Source organism: Sceloporus undulatus, chromosome 2 (genome assembly GCF_019175285.1).
Source record: "Sceloporus undulatus isolate JIND9_A2432 ecotype Alabama chromosome 2, SceUnd_v1.1, whole genome shotgun sequence".
Lineage (NCBI taxonomy): Eukaryota > Metazoa > Chordata > Lepidosauria > Squamata > Phrynosomatidae > Sceloporus > Sceloporus undulatus.
The window spans coordinates 109,149,151-109,175,086 of NC_056523.1; the positions used below are offsets into that span (position 1 = coordinate 109,149,151).

At 39.9% G+C, this 25,936-nt stretch overlaps 1 protein-coding gene across 1 annotated transcript in view; it reads right to left on the reverse strand.

Annotated features, from left to right (window-relative positions):
• NSG2 (neuronal vesicle trafficking associated 2) overlaps window positions 1–25,936 on the reverse strand; it is a 97,192-nt gene that overhangs the window by 24,522 nt on the left and 46,734 nt on the right. Inside the window, exon 3 of the mRNA XM_042447497.1 lies at window positions 25,781–25,900. Within this exon, the coding sequence (XP_042303431.1) occupies window positions 25,781–25,900 (120 nt within the window). The remainder of the gene's footprint in view (window positions 1–25,780; window positions 25,901–25,936) is intronic.

Consider the following 25,936-nt stretch of genomic DNA (forward strand, 5'->3'; position numbering starts at 1 on the left):
ATTATTATTATTATTATTATTATTATTATTATTATTATTATTATTATTATCCTTTATTTATAAAGCGCTGTAAATTTACACAACACTGTACATAATCTTTTAATTAGGCGGTTTCCTGCCCTCAGACTTACAATCTAAAAAGACAGGACACAAAAGGAGAAGGGATAGGTGGTGGGGAAGGGGATGAGGGCCAATGCTGTCCCTGGAGTCTAATGCAAGAACCTCCCTCCTACAAGGCTGGTCTGTGGTAGAACAGCTATCCACTATAGCTGGAGTGGCCCTGGACTTGTTTTGAATACCAAGGTTGTTAAAAAAAATTGTCAGTGTTAAAAAAAATCCAGAATAAACAATATTCTCAATTGTTATCATCCTGAACGAGAAAAGTACTTCAAGATACCCAATTAAAACAACTGTCAGCTGCTGCAAGATGTTTTGTATCTGAGCAAGGAAAAAAACATCAGGACTTTTTCTTCATGTGGCTGTGGTGGGTGGTGCAAAATAACATCAGCATTAAGAATGTAATTCTTCACTAAGCTTTTTCTCCATGGAAGCAATGAGTAATTTGGCAATTTTCTTCCCACTGCAATAAAGTCTTCAAAAACTGTGCACTTTTCACAAATAGGACATATTCTACACAAAATTTGCATATATTCTCCATTTCTGTAGAGAAATATTATTTCCTGAACAGGAAAAACAAGCCTATTTCCTGCTTAGAAAAATGCTGTAATTGGTGAGATTATGTACAGGTTTCACATATGCTTATTTTAAGCAGGAAACAGCATTTTTCAACACAAGAAAAAATATTTTTACACAAAAGTATTATTTTTCTGCACAGAACACAATGTTTTTGCACAAATCAACCACATGTGAATTTTGTGGAAAATTAGCCCCCCAATTACATCTTCTTTCTGTGTAGAAATATTATGTTTTGCACTGAGAAAGCTGTTTCCTGTACTGAAAATGCTTTCCTGCAAAAACAACTGTGTGAGAATTTTGTGCAGAATTAGCCCCAAACTGCAGAGATTTTAATCTCTCCAGGATTCTTCACCTGAGAATATCTCAACTTCCCAAAAAACCATAACATGTTTCTTGATTATTATTTTTAAATTGAGTATTCTCTCCATCCTTTGTTGTTCTGTGCCTTCAAATCATTTCTCATTTATGACAACCCTAAGGAAAACGTATCACAGTGATTTCTTGGCCAGTTTTGTTCATTTGTTCAGTGCATGATAGTGATTAGAATATGCGAATATGTACTGCAAAATAAGAGATCTGATCCCCCCAAAATAAACTAGCCTTGTAGAAGAAGACTATGGAATGTCAGCATTCCACTATCACACCTTCCCCATAGTAAGAGAGCTGCACTAAGATATCCAAAGTGTATTTTAAAATGGGGAATTTTTTAAAATATAATTCTCCTACTGATGATGAGGATGCCTGCTGCCAAAGAGTAAGTATATCACATGCCTCAAACTGAACAAGCAGAGACACTCAAGCCTCAAAACTGATGACAATCCATACTCGAAACAGGATTTTCTTATAAGTAAATACATGAAGAAATAATTAAATACTATGTGAACTTAATAATGTGCCAACACAAATGAGGGTCTGCACAGACTGCCAGAATGGGTGGCGAGACACCGCCCCTTTCCACCCTGGATTGATGCCATGGCAACTGCACGCCGCGGCACTGATCCAAACACTGGAGGGAGCAAAAAGAAGCCGCAAAAAATGGCTTCTTTTTGTTCCCTCCAAGGGGTGTCATAGGTGCGCTGATGTACCATGATGGTGCCCCTTCAGGGCTGTGTTGTTTGGGCACTGCGCCAGAGTTGTGTCATCATGGTGCACCTCATGTGAATGGGTGCATGCCAAAATGGCGTGGTTAAGACTTGAAGTGTGGGGACGCGCAGCATTCACCCCAGGCCGGTGCTTGTTGCCAGTCTGTACAGGGCCTGAGAAAGCTAGCATGATGTTGTGGTTTGAGCACTGGACTATGATCCTGGAGATCAGGGTTCGATTCAGCCATGGAAACCCAGTGAGTGATCTTGGGTGAGTCACACTCTCAGCCCCAGAAAATCTCATGATGAGCTCACCTTAGAGTCACCATAAATCTGAAATGACTTGAAAGCACACAGCAACAACAAAACCAATGTCTAGTTTTTAAATTAGACTAAATTGTGCCCCCAAAGAAAGAGGCAAAATACATTCTGTCAGGCCAGAGATCACATTCTTGATTTGCAGCAGCCCAAAACTAAGTGACAAAGCCAAAAAGCAATCTACAAACAAATCAACAAATCTTCACAAAAATTAAATGTGTATGGTAAAAACCAACACCTCCTTCCCTTCTGTAAACTCTGCCTGGCTAATGGTAACTGGCCTAACTTCAGAAGTTCAAATACTAACATAAAAATCAATGCCCTTTTCTCCCCCCACCCCCACCCCAAGCAATATACTTACCGTGTTTTCTAGCCAGGCAGATTTGCTTTGACTAATAGTTTTTTGTGGGTTTTTCGGGCTATGTGGCCATGTTCTAGCAGAGTTTCTTCCTGACGTTTTGCCAGCATCTGTGGTTGGCATCTTCAGAGAATGTTTGCCTGGAAAGGACTTGGCTATATATATTGTGTGACCTGGAAAGGCAGGAGTGATTTGCATGTATATTGTTTGTTGCTAGTGGCAGGCCTCAGGGTGTGAGGGTCTGCACAAGAGGATTAATGTCTGCTTGATAGTGCTCGTTGTCTGCTGGGAAATTTCTCATTTGCATTTGTTGAGTCTTTATCTTGCTATCTTTCAGGACTGGTAGCCAAACTTTATTTACTTTAAGGGATTCTTCTTTCTGGTTGAAATTATCCAGGTGTTTGTGGATTTCAATGGTTTCCCTGTGCATCCTGACATGGTAGTGGTTGGCATGGTCCAGAATTTCAGTGTTTTCAAATAGTATTTTATGCCCAGGATGGTTTGTGGCATGTTCTGCTACTGCTGATTTTTCTGGCTGGCCCAGTCTGCAGTGTCTCTCGTGTTCTTTGATTCTTGTTTGCATTCTGTGTTTGGTGGTCCCTATGTAGACTTGTCCGCAGCTGCATGTTATGCGGTAAACTCCTGCAGCTGTGAGAGGGTCTCTCTGGTCCTTGGCTGAGCGAAGCATTTGCTGGATTTTCTTCATCGGTTTGTAAACCATTTGTAGGTTGTGCTTCCTCACCACTTTGCCTATTCTATCTGTGACTCTTTTGATGTATGGTAAAAATACCTTCCCTTTGGGTGGCTGCTTGTCTTCACTTCTCTGGGTTTTCCTGGTCCTAGCAGCCCTTCTGATGTCTGAGCTGGAATAACCATTAGCCTGTAGATCCCGGTCCAGGTACTTCAGTTCATCTTCCAAGAAATGGGATTCGCAGATGCATTTTGCTTAGTCTACCAGTGTTTTGATTGTGCTTCTTTTTTGTCCTGGGTGATGGTTGGAGTTCTTGTGCAGGTATCGGTCTGTATGTGTGGGTTTTCTGTATATTGTGTGGCCCAAACATTGGTTTGGTTTGCGGATGACTAGGACATCAAAGAATGGCAGTGTTCCTTCCTTTTCTTTTTCCATAGTGAATTGAATGTTGGGGTGGATGTTGTTCAGATGGTTCAAGAACACAGCCAGATTTCTTCTCCATGGCTCCAGATGCTGAAAGTGTCATTCATTCATTGGAACCAAGATGAGGGCTTTTTCGGTGCTGTTTCCAGGGCTTGCTTTTCAAAGTGTTCCATGCAAATGTTTGCTATTACAGGGCTTAGAGGGCTTCCCATTGCTACCCCATCTCTCTGTTCGTAGAATCCATTGTCCCACTGGAAATAGCTTGTGGTGAGGCAATGTTCGAACAGGGCTGTGATGTCTTCTGGAAAAATCTGTTGGATGAATGTCATGGTGTCCATTATGGGGACTTTGGCGAACAGGGAGACCACATCAAAGCTGATTAATATGTCTCCAGGTTTTAGTTCCAGGTTCTTGATTTTTCCTATGAAGTGAGAGGAATCCTTGATGTAGTGAGGGGTCTGCCCTATATGGGTTTGTAATTGTGTGGCCAGAAACTTGGCCAAGTTATATGTGGGGGATCCAATAGCACTCACTATGGGTCAGAGTGGAATGGAATCCTTGTGGATCTTGGGAAGTCCATAGAGTCTTGGTCGGCGAGCCTCAGATTTGCACCAACTTTGACTTGTGGTTGGCTGAATTGAGGAGTTTTTGATCAGAGTGTTCGTTTTTATGGTGATTTTGCTGGTTGGGTCTTGTTTCAGTTATTTATATATTGTAGGATCTAGGAGTTCTTTGATTTTTTGTTTGCATTGTTCTGTTTCCATGATTACTGGGGCATTGCCTTTGTCTGCTGGGAGAATGATGATTTCTGGATCTGAATTGAGGTCCTTGATGGCTTTTCTTTCTTTTTTGGTTATGTTGCTGGGAGGTGGTTTTGCCTTGCGCAGAATCCTTGCTGTTTCCCCTCTTATTTCTTCTGTTTCCTCCTCTGGGAGATGGTGGAGGGCGGATTCAATTCTATTGCTTTGACTGTTCGGTGGCCCTCACCGCTTCCTTTGCCAAACTGTCAATATAAGATAAATCTTCCTTTGATGGAAAAAGATCATTATTGTGTGAGGCTGAGGGACAGGTAACTCAGACAGCCCACATTTCCCTGTATCCATTCACTACATACTTCAGGTTGTGCCACATCATTCTCCCTCTAACAAAATCCAGAAGCTTGTTCATACCAGCTCTGTCTCTCCTCCTCCTCCTCCTCCTCCTCCTCCTCCTCTTCCAGCAGCCAGGGCAAGTGAGAAAGTGGCATTTCCAAGGAGGTAACAGTAGCCTACTCAGATCAAACTGATGCTAAGAAGTCCATAGGCAGGGCTGAAAAGCAATAGCTCTTTGAGGCTGATGATCCCCATCCACTTGGGAACAATGGAACAATTTATCTGAACAGAAAGGTTTTAATTCAGTCATCATGGCTAATAATCACTCACACAGGCTTATCCTCTGTGGATCCTTTTAATCCCCATTCACAGATATCTAAGCTAGTGTCCATCACTCTCCATCTTAAGGTGAAAATTCACAAAGTAATGATGTGCTATGAAGTAAATTATTTTAAACAGGTACACACAACCCCATTCCAAGCATGGAAAGATCATGTGTAGAGAGGTGCAGAGCTAACCTATCTTCAGAACTGCATACTGTCATCTCCCTTTCTTTGACAAACATTTAGTGGACATTCATTACAGCAGGTTCTTAACTTTCTCTTCTCCAGGCTAAACATCCCCGGCTCCCTAAGTCTTTCCTCATAAGGCATGGTTTCCAGACCCTGCACCATTTTAGTCACTCTCCTTTGGACACGCACCAGTTTCTCAACATACTTTTTAAATTGTGGTGCCCAGAACTGGACACAATATTCTAGGTGGGGCCTGACCAGAGTAGAATAGAGTGGCACTATTACTCCCCTTGATCTAGACACTATACTTCTCTTGATGCAGCCTAAAATCGCATTGGCCTTGTTACCTGCCGCATCGCATTGTTGACTCATGTTCAACTTGTGGTCTACTTGGACTCCTAGATCCCTTTCACATGTAGTTCAGCCAGGTTTCACCCATCCTATATCTGTAGGAGGTGGCAGAAATCTGGGAGACAAAATAATTCCTCTGAGTTTCTTTCATTCTCATACATCTAACCATTTGCCTCTCAGTATATCCCAGATGTTAAGATTTATCATAAAATATATGTCAAAGGACTAGGTTTTAGAAATACTTGGCAAGTCCAGGTGAGTTTCCACAGAAGTCTGCAACTGTCATTTAAACACCACAAAAATATCAGCAAAAGTATTTCATTTCCTTTAGGTCCATGGCCAGATTTTCATAATAGCTAAATGGATGCTTTGGAAAATCTAGCCACTCTAAGGATAGTGAAGGATGTAAACTTAATTCTTTTTAGTGTTCAACCAGCTGCTTCTACTTCTCAGTTATAAATACAGATAATTAAATGTTCTGAGGGGATAAGATGGGATAAAGCTTTTAAAGCTGTCAGTCTCTGAACAGTTGTATGATTTGATGACAGGATCTGAATGATGACTCATCAGTATAGATAAACCTTACCTTGACATTCATTGAACAGCTTCTCTCATGCATTCATTCATTTCCAAAGTGAAGCTGCTACAATTCAGAGTCCAAGGAAGTGGGGAGACCAGACCAGTGGGAGATACTGGAGATTACCGCACTAGGGTAAAAGCGTTCCCCAATGCGTTCTCACGGGCGTGAGCCTGGAATGTGATGAGACGCTAGTTTACTGCACAGTCGGAATGCCGCTTCAAAAAAACAACAGCCCGGGCAATTCAAATGTGTTTCCAAATGTGTTCTCAATGTGTTTCCAGGAGGCCATTTCGGGGAAGCGGTTTCAAACCGTTCCCAGAAATGGCCTCCCTGGAACACATTGGGAACACATTTGGAACGCCCGGTGGCGACGGCGGCGTTCTGCTGTGCGGTAAACTAGCGTTCTGGCTCTCATCACGTTCCAGGCTCGCGCCCGTGAGAATGCATTGGGGAACACTTTTACCCTAGTGCGGTAATCTCCACTCTGTTCTAGAATGGGTCTGGATAAAGATCCAGAACATCTCTCCACTCCGGCCAATGCATGTCATGTCAACACAGAAGTTTGATTTTACTGGCCTATTAGAGCTTACCAGGTTTGATCCTAGTCTAGGGAAATGAACCTGTTCCAGAATTAGTGCATAATTTAAAAGATTGCTTCTAGATTAGGGATGGAAATTCTGGATTTTTCCATTTCCCAATGGATGTTGAGAAAAAGGCACTAGTATTTCTTCCCACAGTGTCAAAACATACAGATTTTTTTAACAAAGGAAAACTCACCACAAAATGTAAAAACTGTGCATTTTCAAAAAACTCACACAGTTTTACTCAAAACTGCCAACTTTCTGAAAGACAGTTGTACAATTGCAGGTCTTCCTCCAGCCATGATGATTTCATTTTACACAACTTTTGAAGAAAGAGGGACAAGACAATGCAAGAATGGATGGATTAAATAACCAGAATTAATAATAAAGGTTTACTGCATACTGGAGTTTAAGGGGTTGGTTTTCTGGTCTTGCTTTATAGAAAGGCCAAAGCATGTAACATCAATCCCCTTTTGCCATCCAATCTAAGGAACTCCCATCCCCCAAATAATGGATTCTCTGGTCTTCGAGTCTGTGTTCCTCTTCTTTCATGATCTGCCCGCCTACCCCAATTCCCCAATTCCTTCTCATCCCTGCTAATTTGGTTCATCCCTGCCAAGGCTGTTCTTTTCCTGCTGCTTTGTCTTCCACCACTCTTTTTCAGCTGACTAACAAGAATCAGAACTCTGAACTCTCAGAGTCCAGAGAGTTCAGGTAGCAAGTTGTACAAAAAGAAAAAAGAAAAGAAAAGAAAAGAAAGGGCTTTCGCCAATCACAAAACACACAGCTAACATACCAAGTTCATTCCAGAGGCACAGTTATACTTTATCCACTTACCCACTGAGTACAATACCATAAAGGCACCAGATCCCATCAGATCTTGGGAGACTAAACAGGTCAGCCCTGCTTAGTACCTGGATGGGAAACTGCCAATTATTATTATTATTATTATTATTATTATTATTATTACATTTTATTTATAAAGTGCTGTAAATTTGCATTTACAGGTGCTATAGACTGTATTTCAGAGGAAGAAATTGGCAAAACCACACCTGAGTATTTCTTGTCTAAGAAAACTGTATGAAATTCATGGAATTGCCATATGTCAACAGGCACATACACAAACAGACATGGTTTTGAGCATACAAGTATTTTATTTCTCTGAATACACGGCAGGGCTCCGATGTATTCATTTCTGAAGCAAGGTGTGTTTTGTCTCAGAATGAATTTCAGGAGTTATAAAATGAGATTTACTGAAAATCTCTACTCCAGAGGAATTGTTTTCCATCCCTACCTGTAAGGCATGAGAAATATGGGCAAAATGTATGTAACTGACCCGAGGTGTCCATGTAAAGGTGCAGAACAGAAGAGAAAAATGAAGAGTTAAGCAGAGCTGACTCTGCCTGGCTCTTCAGCAAGGCTGAGAGGAAGCAAATTGGCCATCGATAGAAGGAGACCTTTTGTCAACTCGCTTTTACTCCATTATTGCAGTCCAACAATATGGTCCAATTGATGCCTCAGTAGCCATTTCTTACACTTTAGCAGCCTCCTTCCCCTCCTGTTGCCCTTTCAGCAGCCTTTGCCATTGTTCAGTTTGTTCCTGGCTTTCTTGGAATAATAATAAAAAACCCATATACATGCATGATCTAACCTGCTCTGCTCTTAAGTGAGTGAGTCAGTTGCCCTGAAAATTACATTAATGTAACTGGGAGTGTGGCACGGTTCCATGCTTGCCAAAGTTACGTTCTTCTCTTGAAGCAGCGGTTATTTTACAAGCTATAATAAGCCATCCCCCCCCCCCAGCAATCTCTCTACATCTCAAAGACTGCTGGGCACAAAATGCAATAGTTGTCATGGCACCCTCTTATTTTGTGCTCATTAACTGTCTGTCACCTTAACTTGTAATGATTTTTTTAAAATTATTGCAACTACTTTGAAAATACAAGCAACTACTGGACTATTTTGTTACACAATTGACTCATCAGCTTTGTTAGTCCTTGAAAGGTGACTGAATTGAGTAGCAGCATTGGGTGGGCAGAGTATGGCCCACAGGCTGCAAGTGGCACCAAACCTCACTTTTCTTGCCCCTAAAGCCTCAGCTCCCTCATTTGTTTTGATTTTTTTTAAAAAAAATCACTGTGCTCTTTTGGCAATTTTTTGGGCCTGAAAACCACAAAGAAAATCCCCCAAACACAGTAAAACACACCATGTTATCACACAGAACCTACAGACCTCAGTACTATCCAATACCTTCCTTGTCCTCTGTAGTCCCTCTCAAAATGACAAGTGGAAGTCACCATTTTGAGAAGGACAATAGAGGAAAACAAAGGTATTTGGACTTGCTGTGTTTGGGGTTGTGTGCAGCCTTTGGGGGATCTGGGAAGGATTGCCCCCCCCCCCCCGCGTGCAATGAAGTTGCTCACTCCTGCTATAGAAAGAGACAGGAGGACTACATCATATACCTTAAAGAAAAAGATAGAAAGGAACCTGCTTAGAAGTTATGTTGTTAAAGCTACCCCTTTCTTTGTTATAGCAAAAAGATAAATTTAAGAACAGAAAATTCATTTATATCAGTCTATTTCTATTCTTTTCACTCTGTTTCAGTCACAGAAGATGTCAGTGTAGCAAATATAATGAGGTATTTTATCCCTGTTTTTCCTGGCAAGAAGTGCACTGAATCCTGAATTCAGTCGCACACTTGAAAGATAAGCATATAAGCAGAAGCTTTGATCTAGAGTGATGGCTGCAATGAAAAAGGAAAGGTTTATGGAGCATGTGACTCCACATATGAGTTTTATCAAAGAAAGGGTGACATTTTTAATCTTATGCACTGGAGTGATGATCAGTGCATGTGTCTGATATTCTCTTCTGAAGTACTCCAATTTTACTCCCACCCACCTTCAGCCATTCGATCTGGAGTTACACCTAGTGTAGGGGACAGATTAATTATTTGCTTAAAATCATAGAATCACAGAAACAGAGTTGGAAAATACAACAAAGGCCATCCAGTCCAACCCCCTGCCATGCAGGAACTCTCAATCAAAGCATTCCCAACAGATGGCCATCCTATTTAAAGACCTCCAAAGAAGGAGACTCTACCACACTCTGGGAGAGTGTGTTCCAATCTCGAACAGCTCTTACTGTTAGGAAGTTCCTCCTAATGTTGAGGTAGAATCTCATTTCCTGTAGCTTGCATCCATTAGTCCACGTTCTGTTCTCTGGAGCAGCAGAAAACAAGCTAACTCCCTCCTCAATATGACATCCCTTCAAATATTTAAACAGGGCTATCATATCACCTCTTAACCATCTCTCTTCCAGGCTAAACATCCCCAGCTCTCTTTCCTCACTGGGCATGATTTACAGACCATTCACCATTTTAGTCGCCCTCCTTTGGACACACTCCAGTTTCTCAACATCTTTTTTGAATTGTGATGCCCAGAACTGGACACAATATTCCAGGTGGGGCCTGACCAAAGCAGAATACAGTGGCACTATTACTTCCCTTGATCTAGACACTGTTGACTCATGTTCAACTTGTGGCCTACTAGGAGTCCTAGATCCACTTTAAGGTGTTTCTTTGGCATTGTGTTGTGTGGACACAGTACTAGAGGAGTGCTGTGATACCACATGCCATGTGGAGTGGCATGTGGCATCACACTGCCCTGGGGGGAGAGTCAGGGCATGTGTCATGTAGGTGCCATGCCCTGACTCCACCCTCAGGCCAGCGTTTATCACCAGTGTGCACAGCCCCTAAGGCATTCAGATTTATTAACACCTACAACTCTTAACCAGTGGGCTCTTGGTATCTACTGGGGTGTAGTCCATGAATGCTCAAATCCCATTGTATAGAAGGGTATAGGAAAATGCTGTCCCTTATATAAAATGACAAAATCAAGCTTTGCTTTTTGGATTTTTTAAATATATATATTTTCAAACCATGGGTGGTTGAATCCACAGATGTAGAATCTGTGGACATGGAGGGTCAACTGTATTTGATGGTATTCCCCTTTCCTTGTTAACTTTGTCTCCCCTTTCTGTGGATGTTGACACTGTATTTCTCAATGCTGATCTGACATTTTAAGTTACTGCAGTGTTAGAATTTTGGGGAACTAAAGGAAAATTTATTTTGAGGGGCATAATTCTGACTGAGACACCATGGTGTTATCCACACATACAGACCCCATAGCTACACCCCTGGGAAGCCACTCCCTCGCTGTCACTCTGCCACCTGAGGCAATTGCCTCACTCATCCTAAGGGAATCTAATGAACTGAGCAACACCAATAGGAAGCAATGCTGTATGTTCAACCAGCTCTTTCAGTGAGTTTGGGGAAACATCTGAAGAAGGGGGGAAACTTCTAAACAACCTTCTCTAAATTAAATTTTGTAGCTCCAAAGAAAAACTTCTAAATTAAGAGCATCTTGACATGTCTTCTCTGTGGGGGAGAACACAACAATGAAAGAAATTACTTCAGGGCATTGGTGGCTGGGCCTTAATGTTGTTTTAACATTATTTTCTTGTACTCCACCTACGCAGAGTGGCTAAGGTATTTGTCATAATATATGTAAAGGATGAGTCATGCAGTTGAAGAATAGCTGGTCTAACTGCCAGGATGCTCTGTAATGGAGCTGAGCAACATGGAAAAATAGTATCATAATTCAGAAGTGACAAACTGCTGAAATTACCCAAGGTTTCAGCAACACAAACAGGGAACTAACATCAGCATTTGCCCAGGGACAAGTTTCCATCAGATGTAACCATGGTTAACACGATCAGATAAGTGCTCTTCTAGACCTATGACAGATCCACGTATGTAAACCTCTTTTCTACAATCTGCCCATGATAAGCAAACCTTGTAAAAGTTTCCTTTTTTGACTCTAATTCCAAGAACCATTACTACACCAGCCAGTATGGCTGGGAACTTGAGTCCAAAAACCAGGTTTTCCAAACTCTGGATAGCAAGATGCCTGGTGCTAAGCAGCTTGGCCCCAGAGCTGCCCCAACCCTTTCCAATGTAAAGGCCTGATGCTGTGTTGCTGATCATTTGCACATCCCACTGCACTGCCCAACATCCCCAACAAACAATGCTGCAGGTCACTTCACTCTGAGATCAGAATGAGCTACCCAGCCTCAATCACATGGCTAGGCAACTCGTTCTGACTTCAGAGTAAGTGACTGGCAGCAGCAGCAGTGGGTCACATTTCAAACAGCAGAACACATTTCAAATGCCATCAGAATGAAGAACTCCAGGTCTTTCCAGACAGCCGAGAGCAACTGGTGAGGTATTTAAGTATATATTAAGAGGGGTATACCCTAGTTATGGTGCTGAATGAGCTGGCTGTCATCCACCTATTCACACTAGAACCGGGGTTTGGGCTGTGCATCATTCAATTCCCCCACCAAGAGGATGAGGGGATGTCAGTTTTATTTGGCCCATGCGGACAGGTCTGCAATCATAGGTTAGCTTATTCAATAAATGAACCCCAATAGACACCAAACAAAGGTCATATTTAGTTACCTGTCAGCACATATTGTTCTCAGATTTGAAGCAGCTTTCCCTATAAATTTATTAGCAGCAGGAGCATTTGTCACACCCACCTTCATTTCACTTGATGAATTCCTGTGTGCTTTCTCTCTTTCCACCCAGTCCCCCAGTCATTCATGCTTCCCCACTCCACCCCCAACCCATGAGTATTGCCTGTGAAATAACAGCCTGCTTTGTCTAGTGGGCCAAACAAAGCAACCAAGAAAAGGTCTGTCTGTGTCTGATTTATGTATGTAGAAGTGATTGTGAAAGCAGCACCAATTGTTACTGGGAAAACACCTGAAAGACTTAAATATATTAAGACAATAAACTTTTATAAACTACACACAATCTATTTCATCGCATACATATCATAAAAGATGCTGTAGAAAAGTAATAAATCAACAAAAAAATCTTATTCTTTGAAGTACCCCAAGACTCATGACCAAGGAAAAATTGCAAATCTGACAAGTAAGATCCCTGTGTCAAGTTGTCATTATTCTAAGAACTCTGTTCTTCAGTGGGATGCAAAGAGACATTGCTCCAACTATCGCCTTTTATCTTTAGCTGAAAAGACTGTTAATAGGATAGATGAAAAGTAAGCCAATGAAGATAATAATTTAACAACAAATGGCTGCAGTTATTTAGAATCACCACATTTACCTGAGAGACAGTCCCATTGGATAGTTGTGATTTTTCTGTCCATTTCCATGTGATTTACTAAGGTTTGAGTTGGTACATTGACATCAGCCCAATGTTATTATTTTTAAAGGTAAATGAGGGGTGTTATTGAACTGCCCCAGCTCCTAATTGATCACATAGAGGAGTCAGTGTTTTGTTGCCAGACTGGTACAGGGAATTATTTAAATTTTATTTAAATGAAATTTAAATTTGTCAGAATCAGCAATTTCACCGGAGTCATCTCTACAATTTAGGATTTATTTGTGAATAAATTTATCAATGAAAGATCTTCCACTAGATGAAGAGATATTAAAGCCCATTCAATGTTGGAAATATTGTTAAAAAGTTAACAGTGGACTTGAGCAAGACACTGATTTGCTTGCATCACCATCTAAAAACAAAGCATAGAGAACTAGGTCTTGCCAATACGTTTCACCTATAAACAGGAGACACATAGTCTGACACTGCTTCACCATGGCTCCATCCTAGAAGATCCTGGGATTTGTAGTTTTGTGAGGCACCAGCATTCTTTGGCAGAGAAACTACAAATTGTATGACTTCATAGAACGGAGCTCTTGCAAGTGGTAGCAACTGCATCATTTCTACAGTACAGATGTACTCTGGAAAACTGTTGTATACAATTATATAGTCATCATATGTTAGCAAGGTTTTATTATCAGTGCTAATTTTTTTTCATTTTTTCATTTTATTTTCCTTTTAAAAGAAAAGGGATAAGCCCTTCTGTCATCATGCCCACTCTCTATGGACCTTAACTACTGCAGATTCTTCCTTCCAAGGACTGGACTACTAATAAAAAATAGCACTTTCCATCTGAGGATGGCAGAAGACCATCCTCAGATGCCAACTCCTTCTCTTTTAACTCTTACAGTTGGCCTTCCACATTTGCAGTTTTGACTTCTGTGAATTCATTATTTACTGTTTTGATTAATATGTTCCCTCTAGGTATCTCTAGCTCCTCTGATGCAACTCTGCCAGAAGTTGACCATAGATTTGTGCTGTAGAACCTAGGAGGTCCTTGAGAAAATACTTCTCTAGCCATTTGTAGGTCCTCCTTCATGATTCTATGATCAACATCTGGCAGATATTGACCACAGAGTTGCTCCAGTGGACCTGGAGAGTCCTAGAGAGGGGTTCTATTAAGTAAAAAGAATAGTGACTTTTTATTTGTGTTTTTTCCACATTCACGAGGGACCTTCATCCCTAACTCCAGTGAATGTGGAAGGACCACTGTATTTTAAAGATTATCAGCTACAGAAGATTTTTATCTATTATTTTTAGCTACACTAAGAAACACTTGCTTCTCATATTATTGCTTCTCCAAGATTTTCTTGGGGTCTCCGTCTTAATTTTTGTAGAGTTTAGGCTTTTCTCCATGGAAACCTTAATCTGAGACTTGGGCAAGATTCTCTTATTGTGTGTGATATATTCTGCAGCTCTTCTACACTGCAGAAATACAGCATTTTGACATCACTCTAACTGTCATGGCTCCATCCTGTGGAATCCAGGGGTTTGTAGTTTAGTGAGGTATTCAGCTTGGTCTGTCAGAGGGCTCTGGTGGCTCTTGTTGTTGTGTGGCTTTAAGTCATTTCTGACTTATGGCAATCCCATATTAACATATCAGGGTTTTCTTGGCAAGATTTGTTCAGAGGAAGTTGGCCACTGCCTTCCCCTGAGGCTGAAACCCTGGTCTCCAGTCACAGTCCAATATTCAAACCACTACATCACACTGGCGAGACTATAAATCCCAACATTACACAGGATAGTTATGACAGTTAGAATGGTGCCAAAATGCTTTATTTCTCCATTGTGGATTCACCCCTAGTCTCACAGTTATGGTGGAAGAGCAGGAACTCTCTAGGTATAGATGTTCCTCTAACTCCTCAACATCTTCCTCAACCATCCTTCTGGCTTCTGACATTTTAGCAGATACTGACCATCTATTGTCAAAGATATATCTGCTGTAAGGGCTAGAAGCTTGCTTTTTTTTTTTTTTTTTTTAAAGTGTTAACTGAGATTTTGCGATTTAGTATTTCATTATACTGGACATGAGCTTTCTGTGACATTCTCTGCCATTTTTTTTTCAACATCCTGAGTTTCAAGAATGATATCTTTCTTGCTTCAGAATGTTTTTTAGAGTGCATACAAGCCTTGTCATTTTGTGAAATTCAAAACTGGGGGTGGCAGACTGCCTTTAATAGCTGGTGAAAAAGAGATGAACCATAACAACAGCATGAAAAACTAACTGTTATTTTCATTTCCTAGCAACTGATAACAGAAATTCAGTTTGTCATGTTATTACATCTCCTGAAAAGGTAATGCTATCATGGCAAGGATGTGGTAGGAAAAGTGAAAATGTGGGCTCTACCAAATTGGCTAGGATTATTTTCTCAGGCACTTCATGTATATCAGATTGGATTTTTCTGTTTTTCAGGGTACCTAATGGGGGTGAGGGGAGAGAGAAATATTTTGAGGTAAACAGAATCAGAGTGCTACCATTTTATTTTTCCTAAAAAGCCCATTTTGAAGGTTGCTGGCATATATATATTTGATATATGTATGTATGTGTGTGTGTGTCTTTTAGTCACAGTGTGCCATTCTATACAACCCTGTTTTAAAATCAGTTTTACCGGTAATTTTCTTCTTTTTTTAAATTTCTAAGAATGCAAATATAACTACCAGCTACAAAGATGCTTTATTTTAAACTGGACCTAATGGTTTAAAGAGCACTCCAGTGCAGAGGAGGGGAAAATCAGAACCAAAGAGTACAATCCTCTATGTGTCTAATTGGACGTACACCTCACAGAATTTGAGGGGACTTGTTCCCAAGTAAATATGCTGAAGAGTCAACAAAACCATTAGAAGAAGAAAAAAGCTGATTACCGTTACAAAACCTGGGAGTCAGTCCCACTAAGCATATGGTACATTACTTCTGAGTGTGCACATATAGTATGGCAGTATAACTCCCTCATCGGATTCAAATATTTCCTCATTATTATCATTATTCTTCCAAATGTTCCTTACTGGGAACTAAGATCATTTAGGCTGCTATCTCAATCAAATGGGATGATGGCACTAGAGGCCTAGAATAAATCTACAGAGCTCACTCATATACCAAATTAGAAAAGATGGCAATGTAGCCTATGTCTCTATGTAAGCACTTCATTTTCTTTCTTCAAAACTGCACTATTACAGAGAGGTGAAAATGAAATTTCTAGCACATTGCTCACTGGAGACCTATAGTGGGTATCCACCCAGCAGCAGAAAATAGAATGATCTCGTTTAGAACATCTTTCTCCTTTTTTCTGTTTTTTTCTCTCTTTAATATATACATGTAGTCAAAATCTGAGTTCATGAAGCTTAAGGATTTACTCTTCCTGCTACAAGAAAAAACAAAAAAGCAAACAAATGCAAAATGACTTCATCAGCTCTAGATAATAGATTATGCATATAACCAGAGGGAGGTATATTTAATAACTTCCCTAAAATATGCATTGGAATCAAAATGAAGAATAATAAAAAATATCCAGAAGTAGAGAAGGTAATAAAATATAATCTATTATCTCAACTCATTTTTGGTCAGGAAATAATACCACAAACTTAATATGATGCATGTGCGCCCTTATGAAAAACAGGCAGGAGAAGCTTATGGCCTTATCCGCTTTCAGTTGTGATGATGGGTGGTTAATAAGTGACATTGAGGGGCATAAAATCAAAATCATATGGACTTGGGGGAAAGAAAATGGCTTGAAAATGAAATGTTAGGCTGAGGAGGAACAACCGTAGATTTCACCTGTGCATTCTTAAGAAAGTGAAGGAGGAGTTCCTTTCTGCACATGAACTGATGTGCAGTTGATCTCAGCAACAACTCATACTTTCCTTACACCTGACAGGTTCATTGTTTTTATTTGCTGCCCTTTGTAACAACTAGGGATTGAAAATATTCACAATTCCTTATTCCCAGGTCCCAAAATAGGAAGAATAATGGATCAGTGATGATGCTGCATGATTCCCTCCTGGCATTTGACATCCCTTAGTGTTGCAGAGGAACTGATTTGTAAAGAAAAATATATGCCTTTCTGTCCAAAAAATAGGTTTCCTGGGCTGAAAACAAGTCTTTTGCAGGGGGAAAATGTGTTTTCATTGGCAGAATAATTCCTCTTCAATGCTTCAGGGTATTCAAATATGGGGAGAATATTAGAAACGAATGCTCATTTTCACCGTTTGTGGGTAAAAAAAACAACTGCAATTATTTTTCCTTGTATGCTTGGATGAAATAGTTGAAGATTTACATCCCTAGTAACATTTTTATAGTAGAAAGAATGGATGATAAAGAAGTAATGACAAGAAAGCAGTTTGCCATAGGGAGACCATCTGCCCTTAAGGTGTTTGGCCTATTATCCAATCCAGCATGGGCAATAGTAAGAGACTGCAGGAGTCATACAGCAAATTGAAGCAGAGCTTAGGTAACTTTATATTTTTAGACTACAATTCCCAGAATCCCACAACTAGAACAGCCAAGATCAATGAATAATAAGGGTTTTACATTCCAGTTTGGTGCACAATGCCTATTGCTTGGGACCTGAAACCTTGGAACCTCATAGAATCATAGAATCAGAATCGTAGAGTTGGAAGAGACCACAAGGGCCATCCTGTCCAACCCCCTGCCATGCATACATATTTAGCATACATAAGTACTGCTTAATGCCACTGAGTTCAAAAGGTTAAAATGGACATAACAAATTAATTTACACTTGTCTGAGTGGGGAACACATTTGGATGGATCGGGTCCTCCTCATTTGTGACTTTTTTTCATCATGAAGGCTCTCTGCAAAAACTCTCCTGATACTGTAGCAATGCTAATGCAGAATGCTGCTCTTCCAGAAAGAAGAGTTCAGGGTGAACCCCAGGAACTTCAGAGGGTGCATCTGTACTGTATAATATAATGCAGATCAACATCACTTTAACTACCATGGCTCCCTTTTAAAGGATCTTGAGATTTGTAGTTTTGTGAGACAACCACACTCTTTGGCAAAGAAGGCTAAAAACCTTGCAAAACTACAAATCCCAGGATTCTGCAGGATGGAGCCATGATAGTTAAAGAGTGGGTACAGGGAAGACCTCTGAACAGGGCTAACATCATACACAAACATTGTGTTTGAGTATCAAGGAAACATGCTACTAGTCCTTGTTACTTGTGCCACATTTATATCACACTTTTACTTCAATGTATATCAATTGCATGGAAGCAGAAGAGTCCCAATTTGTGTGGCTTGCCATGCAGCAGCTCAGTGTATATTAAATTACTAGTTTTTAAGAATGTATGCCGTTCCCTTTTACCAAGTCTCTGAGATAGAGTAGAATACATATCAAATACAGTAGCTCATCTATCTTTGACAATGGAGACTATAACTGGGTTCAAAACAGGTAGTTTCATAACATATTTATGCTTTAATTTAACATTCTCAGGTGTTAAGATGCTGAAGTTCACTCTCATTGGTAGTATAAGGAAATCACTATTAGAACAGACCAAAACCCCACCCTGCCTAGAATTTTGCAATAAGGGAGCCTCTAGAAACTCACAAGCTATATTTGGAAGCAAATTATTTGAGTATCAGAGAAACATGTTACTTTGCATGTAGAATATGTGAGTATCAGGAGCATACACTACTTTGCATGTAAAATATTTTAGTGTCAGGGAAATAGGGTCCTTCTCAAATAGAGTATTTCAGTATCAAGGACATATGCTATTTAGATGCAAAGTATTTGAGTATCAGGGACACATGCTACTCAGCATGCTACTCAGCAGATACTCAATGTCTGGTACTGAGAAATACACACTGCCATATGAAGTTTTACCACCTTTAAGTGATAGTACCTCTACACAATTTCAGGTGGGGAACTTTTCCTAGCCCAATCTGAAGGTTCCTGGAATGTCCTTTTGGTCTACCACTCACGTTCTATCTATATCCAACACTGCTAAGGCTAAAAAAAAAACCAGATAGGATTGGGTGTGCACTGGGTACCAAACTCATCAGAGATTGGCTGTATATAGTCACCCTGACTAGCATCCACTGACTACATTTTCTACCATGGATTTTTCCAATCCTATTTTGAAGCCATCTAAACTAAGGCCAGTTGAAACCTATGAGTTTAAGAGTATGGATGCAGTTAATGTGTATGTTTTCCAGAGTCTAGAGCTTTGAAGAAGTTAGGTTTCTAGAGGGCAGCTCCCAGAATCTTGCAGCCAACAAGGCCCCTGGGCGATTCTGAGATATGTTCTTCAAAAAACTAATTTTTCATGAGCTCTAATCTGGAGAACCAAAGGTGGTCCTCGTGGAGGGAAAGGAATCAGAACAATGCTCAAAACATCTAGAGGAACTGGAATACACATGTATGTTTGAGAATTCAGTACAAAGGAAGTTAAGAGGAATTATAGTTATATGAAATGAAGCAAGTGGAAGGGAGGGGTGATGCAAATATTCTTAACCAGGCATATTTTATAACAAAACAAAACAAAACAAAACAAATAATGCACCTTTTAGAATGTTGAAAGCCCCGAGAACAAAACTGCTCCCCTGGTTTCAGTAAATGATAAGTGTTTTGATCTCAGTGAACATTGGACCCTTTCAAAGCACAGTGTTTGGTCCTGGAAACTAAATTAACCCTAATTCTGATGTGGAAGCATCCTGGAGCTAGATTATAGATCTGAAGTGAATGATACCACTGTTATTACTGTAATGATTATCGTACTTCCATTTCTCATGCACTGCTTGCCATTTTCAGATATTTATGAGAATATGCAATTTACTCCTTTAGCAGTTTAGTTACTGTAAATGGCATATTTATTCATTCTTCCTTCACTTCTGCCTTCAAACTGTTCACACAGAGAGTTATGTGTATCATTGTTTCTAAAATAGAAATGGGGATGAGGATGCAAGAACTCTCTCTCCTTCATTAGCTAGATTCAATTGGGAAATCTGCCCAGACACCATAAACAACATAACACTGTCTAATAGTATGCATTATATAAAATATTTATTGATTTATTGGTTTTATATCCACCTTTCTCCCAATGGTGGGACCCATTTTTTAAAAAAACATCCAGCAGAGAAGGGCAACACACTCACCCCACACATACACTATCAAAAACCTGCCTAAATAAATAGATCTTTGCCTATCAGCAGAAGGACAACAGGGAGTTCCAAAGCCTAGGAATAGTCAGCAAGAAGGCACCCCATGTGTCCTCACCAAACATACCTGTGATGAAGGCAAGAAGAAGAGAAAGGTCTCCCCTAAAGATCTTAAAATGCCAACAATCTTAAAACTCCATATAGGGAAGTTTTATATGGGACTGTTGCATTTTTATATGGATAGGTAAAAATGCATGTAATATATTTACTCAAACACTTAGGTATGCTAACAAATTGATGTCACTTTTAAGGCATATGGCTGGTTTCACTCCTCCTCCCACATATCTACAAAGGGAAAGCAGAGGAATTATCTCTCACAAACTGTATGGCTGTTTTAATCCTTCACTTTTTCCTGCCTGGGGAAGGAAGAGGAGGAACAAACCCAAGAAGAGAATCCCTGCTATTTCTGATGAATGAGCTACAATACTAAGGGACAGTGCTTGGAAAGGTGGGCGGGGGGAAGACAACAGCTTGCAAAATTCACCAGCCAGCATCATCACTAGCTGGGAGAGTCTAGGAACAATGGCCTGGTACAAACCACCCCAAAAGGGTTGTCTGGCAGCAGCCTGTTTGCCTGTGGAGGGACACCGCAACAGCCAAACTGTTCGTCCTCCCTCTGCCCCAAAAAGAACCCAGATAAACCAGGTTCTTTTTAGGATGGCGCATGCACATCACGAGTGCACCACTGGCACATTTGTGATATAAGTGACATGCAGTGACATCTATATGCTGCATGTAGCTTACATCAAGATGGTGCCCCCTATGTGGATGGGAGGCTGCCATTAGGATGCCGCTGTGACGTGCTAGGGTTCCAGAGCATGCAGTTGTTGCTTGCTCCGGAACCATAGTATTGGCAGCGGCACAACCCTTTTCACCTTTCTCGGGCCATTATTAAGAAAATAGTAGCTTTTCTGGATTGTGGCAGTGGCATCACTAGGGCCACCCAGTGCAGTAAGTCATGGTGTCACACACACACCATTGACCTCTTTCTGTACCACACCATACAGAATCCTTCATGTTTTTTGTACTAATGTTACACATAAATCATAATTCTCATATGTCACTGAATGTGATGGCAATAAGTGATACATAAACAACTTAGCAAAATTAAAATTATACCTTTAAATTACAATATCGTACACACATCTTAAATGTATTTATGTGTGCATTGTTTCAAAACTGAAATTTTGGTGAGATGTGGTTTTTTTTAAAAGAAATAACATTTTTAAAAGTAAAGTTTACCTTTGAAATTAAAAAAAAATTAAAAAAAACTCAGAGTCATCTCCTTTCTCCTCCCATTGAGCCTCACCCCACTCACTCCATCTCAGAATTATTTGCTAATAACTATGGGAATTTGTGGGATTGTGTTAAAAAAGATTTAAAAAGATGGAAAGATCTGAGCTTATCATTATTGGGAAGGATATCAGTTATAAAGATGAATATTCTCCCTAAGTTTCTATTTTTGTTTCAAACAATACCAGTAATCAGAAACGAGAAACCATTTAAAGAGTGGGAAAAGGGTCTCTCAAAGTTTGTATGGAAAGGTAAAAAACCTAGAATAAAGATGAAATACCTACAAGATGTAGGTGAAAGGGGAGGACTCGCTATGCCTAACCTGAGAATCTACTTTGAGGTATCATGCCTATTGTGGTTGAAAGAATGGATAAGTTTAACGGATGAAGATTTATTAAGCTTGGAACACACTAACTTGAGGTTTGGTTGGCATGTGTTCCTTTTCTATGATAAAGAAAGAGCAAATAGGGATGTCAGTAACCATTTTGTAAGAGGACCTCTATTAAGGATATGGAAAAAGTATAAAAGGCTAATTTGTGATAAAATCCCAATGTGGGCATCCCCACAGGAAGCCTTTTTCAAATATAGTAGTAAAAAGGATGAATGGATCTATTATAAAGACTTATTAGTTCTGCGGAATGGGAAATATCAGATTAAAACTCATGAAAGCCTTTTAAATCAAGGCCTTGATATTTCATGGTTTTTTTATAGACAACTGTGGGAACGCTTCAGTATGGATCAGAAACAAGGGGGGATAGGCAATACCGACTCAAATCTGGAGGCAGAACTGTTATCAGATAAGAGGGCACCAATATCAAGGCTGTATAAATGTATCTTGGCCTATCAAATGAAAGATGAGCTAATCAAAGATAACATGATTAAATGGGCGAGAAATTTTGATGTGGTGATCCCTTTAGATCAATGGGAATGCTCCTGGAAAAAAAGAATTAGATATACTTGCAGTCAAAGCATTAGAGAAAGTTACTACAAAATCTTCTACCGTTGGTATTTAACTCCAGTAAAAATAAGTAAAATGTATAATTGTAGTAATAATTTATGTTGGAAATGTGGGAAAATCCAGGGAACTCTTTATCACATGGGGTGGACATGTGAGCATACAGTTAACTTTTGGAAAATGATATATTTTGAAATTAAAAAACTTATAGATGTAAGACTTAAGTTTTCACCTGATGTATTCTTGTTGAACATAGTAGATTTTGGCTTGGAAAAGAAATGTGGCAAAATAATTTTTTATATGTTGTCAGCAGCAAGAATAATATATGCACGCAACTGGAAATCCAAAATGATTCCTCGCAAAGAAGATTGGACCTATAAATTACTTGATATGATGGAAATGGATAAACTGTCAGAGGCTCTTCGTAATGAATCACAAAGCAAGTACAGAGAGGACTGGACCATTGTCATAAAATCTCTTCAAGAACAATGGGGAAGAAATGTAGTAGTGGGAGTAGGAATATTATAGATGATATATGCCCTCTCTATTGTATATTTTATATTTGTTACCATCGGCTTAATGACTTAGGAAACTTAATGGAGGGACAAATGCTATGTAGCTCTCAAGGCCATTTCAATATATTTTTAAGGCAGAGCCCCTACCGGCGAAGCAGCCAGAGACCATGGCTAGGTAGGATAAGGAGAAAGGGATAAACATGTACATAATAATGACTTTGAATTATAGTTGGGTCATATTAAGCAAGGATGAATTTATGTATAAATAAGCAGAAAAGAACTGAAGGTTAGGAAGTACTAAAGACAAGGTTTGTATGGTGTGAACTGTTGAATATTATAAGCATTGGTTATAAATAGTTTTCTTTATTTGTTTTTAAATGCTGAAACTTCAATAAATATTATTAAAAAAAATAAATCATAATTCTCATATGTCACTGAATGTGATGGCAATAAGTGATACATAAACAACTTAGCAAAATTAAAATTATACCTTTAAATTACAATATCGTACACACAGCTTAAATGTATTTATGTGTGCATTGTTTCAAAACTGAAATTTTGGTGAGATGTGGTTTTTTTTTAAAAGAAACAACATTTTTAAAATTAAAGTTTACCTTTGAAATTAAAAAAAAAATTTAAAAAAACTCAGAGTCATCTCCTTTCTCCTCCCATTGAGCCTCACCCCACTCACTCCATCTCTTCTGCTGAGCTCCAGTATTTTGAATGGATGCAGATGAATGCCACAGCCCATTTCTGCCAAAAGGCAGATGTATAGAGGAAAGTGTTGTCATCCCACACACACCCCAGTTAGGGTGTCACCTGGTATGGTCTGAACCCCCAGCACCCATGTAATGATGCCCCTGGATTGCAGATTCCTTGTGTGCCAGCCTCCTTAGTTTGGGAATGGTTAGATATCCTCTCTTAGGACCTTATCACACGAGCAAAATTTGAAGTTATCCCAGGGTCACTGTGAAGGCAATGTGAAGGCAATGCAGGGGCAATCATGGGGTTTCAAGTTGGTTTATCACACAACACCGAACGCAATCAGGAGCCATCCTAAACACAACTGGAGGTCATTCCATTGTCATTCCACGGTTAGGTAAATTCGGGGGAAAAGAGGATTTACCTAACCCTGCAATGACCCAGGAATGACCCCCAATTGTGTTTAAGATGGCTCCTGATTGAAACCCCATGATTGCCCCTGCATTGCCTTCACATTGACCTTGAGATAAATTCAAATTTTGCTCGTGTGTTAAGGGCCTTGGTTTAAGCAAATCACATTTTCCAAGTTTTAGAGATGAGAAGCAGAAACTTTGGATCTCCTTATTGGAGGAAAAAATGAAAAGAAGAGGGAACCATATGAGCCTAAGGCTAATAACTCCAAAGCTTATCTCTGAACAGAGCCTCACATTAACAGCACACTTCAAAGAAAAACCCAGTTTGAACACAATAGGCCTGATTACAACAAGCAAATAAGAACAGGCTGTATGCATGAAACTATTGTTCAAATGCAAAATCAGTTTTGTGAGAAACTTTTAAAAGTTACTACTGCTGCCTAACATAAGTAACCTTGCTTTGTCAATGTTCCTAAATAGGGAGAATACATCCTTTGAAATTAGAACTTTATGCATTTTTGTCTTCATAATAAAACTAGACACATTGGATTAATCCAATATCTATGCATTGTTGCATTTCTCCCACTTTACAGAACTCTTTGGGATGGGGATGTATTTACCAAAACCCATCACCAAAAAGAAATGGATAGAACAGGATATAGATTACATGTAAAGTTTGCTTTGACAAATAACACTGAACCTTCCTTTGAAATCTTAAAATAAGTGAAACAGGTTTTCTGCAAGGTGGTGTGCTGAGGTTGAAAGTACCCAGATGGTGAGCAATAAAGCTAATGCCGTGTTCTTTCACATAATAATTCAGTTCTAGGCCTTTATTGTGAAAGCCAAGCACTTTTCACTGTACATGGTTGGAAACTGGAAGAACTGCTAAATCAGATGTGTCAAATCAGCACAATGGGTGAAATTACACATTTCTCTGGAGTTCTGTGATTGGATTTTCCAACTCCCTACTGCATGTTTGTTATCTGGAAATGGCCGGGGGAGTGGATGGGTGGATATAGATCAGGGCTCCATTGTAGGAAGAGCTGAACCTTTTGCTGGTGCACCCATTTTCCAACTTAAATCTGATTTAATTCAGCACTTGTGCTCAAACTTTTTTCTCATGATTCATGGGAAGTAGAAAAGGCTCAAAGCCTGAAAATTCAACAAAAGGAAGGGTCAAATACTTCCTCCTACACACACACACAGGTTCCTGTCCAAACTTCTCCCTGTCCTGCAGCTGTGGGAGGAGCAGTGTTAACAAATTGCCCTTGTCAAAACTCCCTGAATGCAAGTCCCTGAATTTCTCCAAAGGTCCCTGAATGGGGGTGGGACTTCTGGTCAGGGGCGGGACTTCTAGGTCAATGGGAAGGGGTTTTGGTCAGGGGTGGGGTTTCTGGGATGGGAGGTATGTCAGCCATTTTGGGGGGGTGGGAACTTCTATGTCGGCCATTCTTTAGGGCGGGAACTTCCAGGAAAGTATTAGGTTTGGATTCCCCATAATTATATTTGGCAGAAGGCTTAAATTCCCAGAATCTTCCCTGAAATGTGGCAAATCCCCCAAAAGGCCCTGAAAGCTTTCAAAAATCCCTATTTCCAGGGTAAATCCCTGAAACTGGCAACACTGGGGAGGAGAGGAGGAAGAGGAAATTAAGTTAAGAGTCCCAGTCCCATAAGCCCATCTTAATGTGTACTTTGGCCTTGGGTTGTGCTATTTTTGAAGCAAAATCATGACAGGTGTCATCTCTTAAATACTCTGAGAAAATTAGCAGAGAACATAGCTAGCAAGCAATTAGCATTTCTTACCTTTAATCTTTCTGTAACACCATCAGTGAAACTGACTGTGAATTCAGCAATTTTGGGCACTCTGAGCTTTCCTTTGTTCTTCTGGTCTGGCTGATATTCTGTTCTTGTTTTCACAATCACCTAGAGTAAAGGTGGATAGGTTATCATTATTGAACA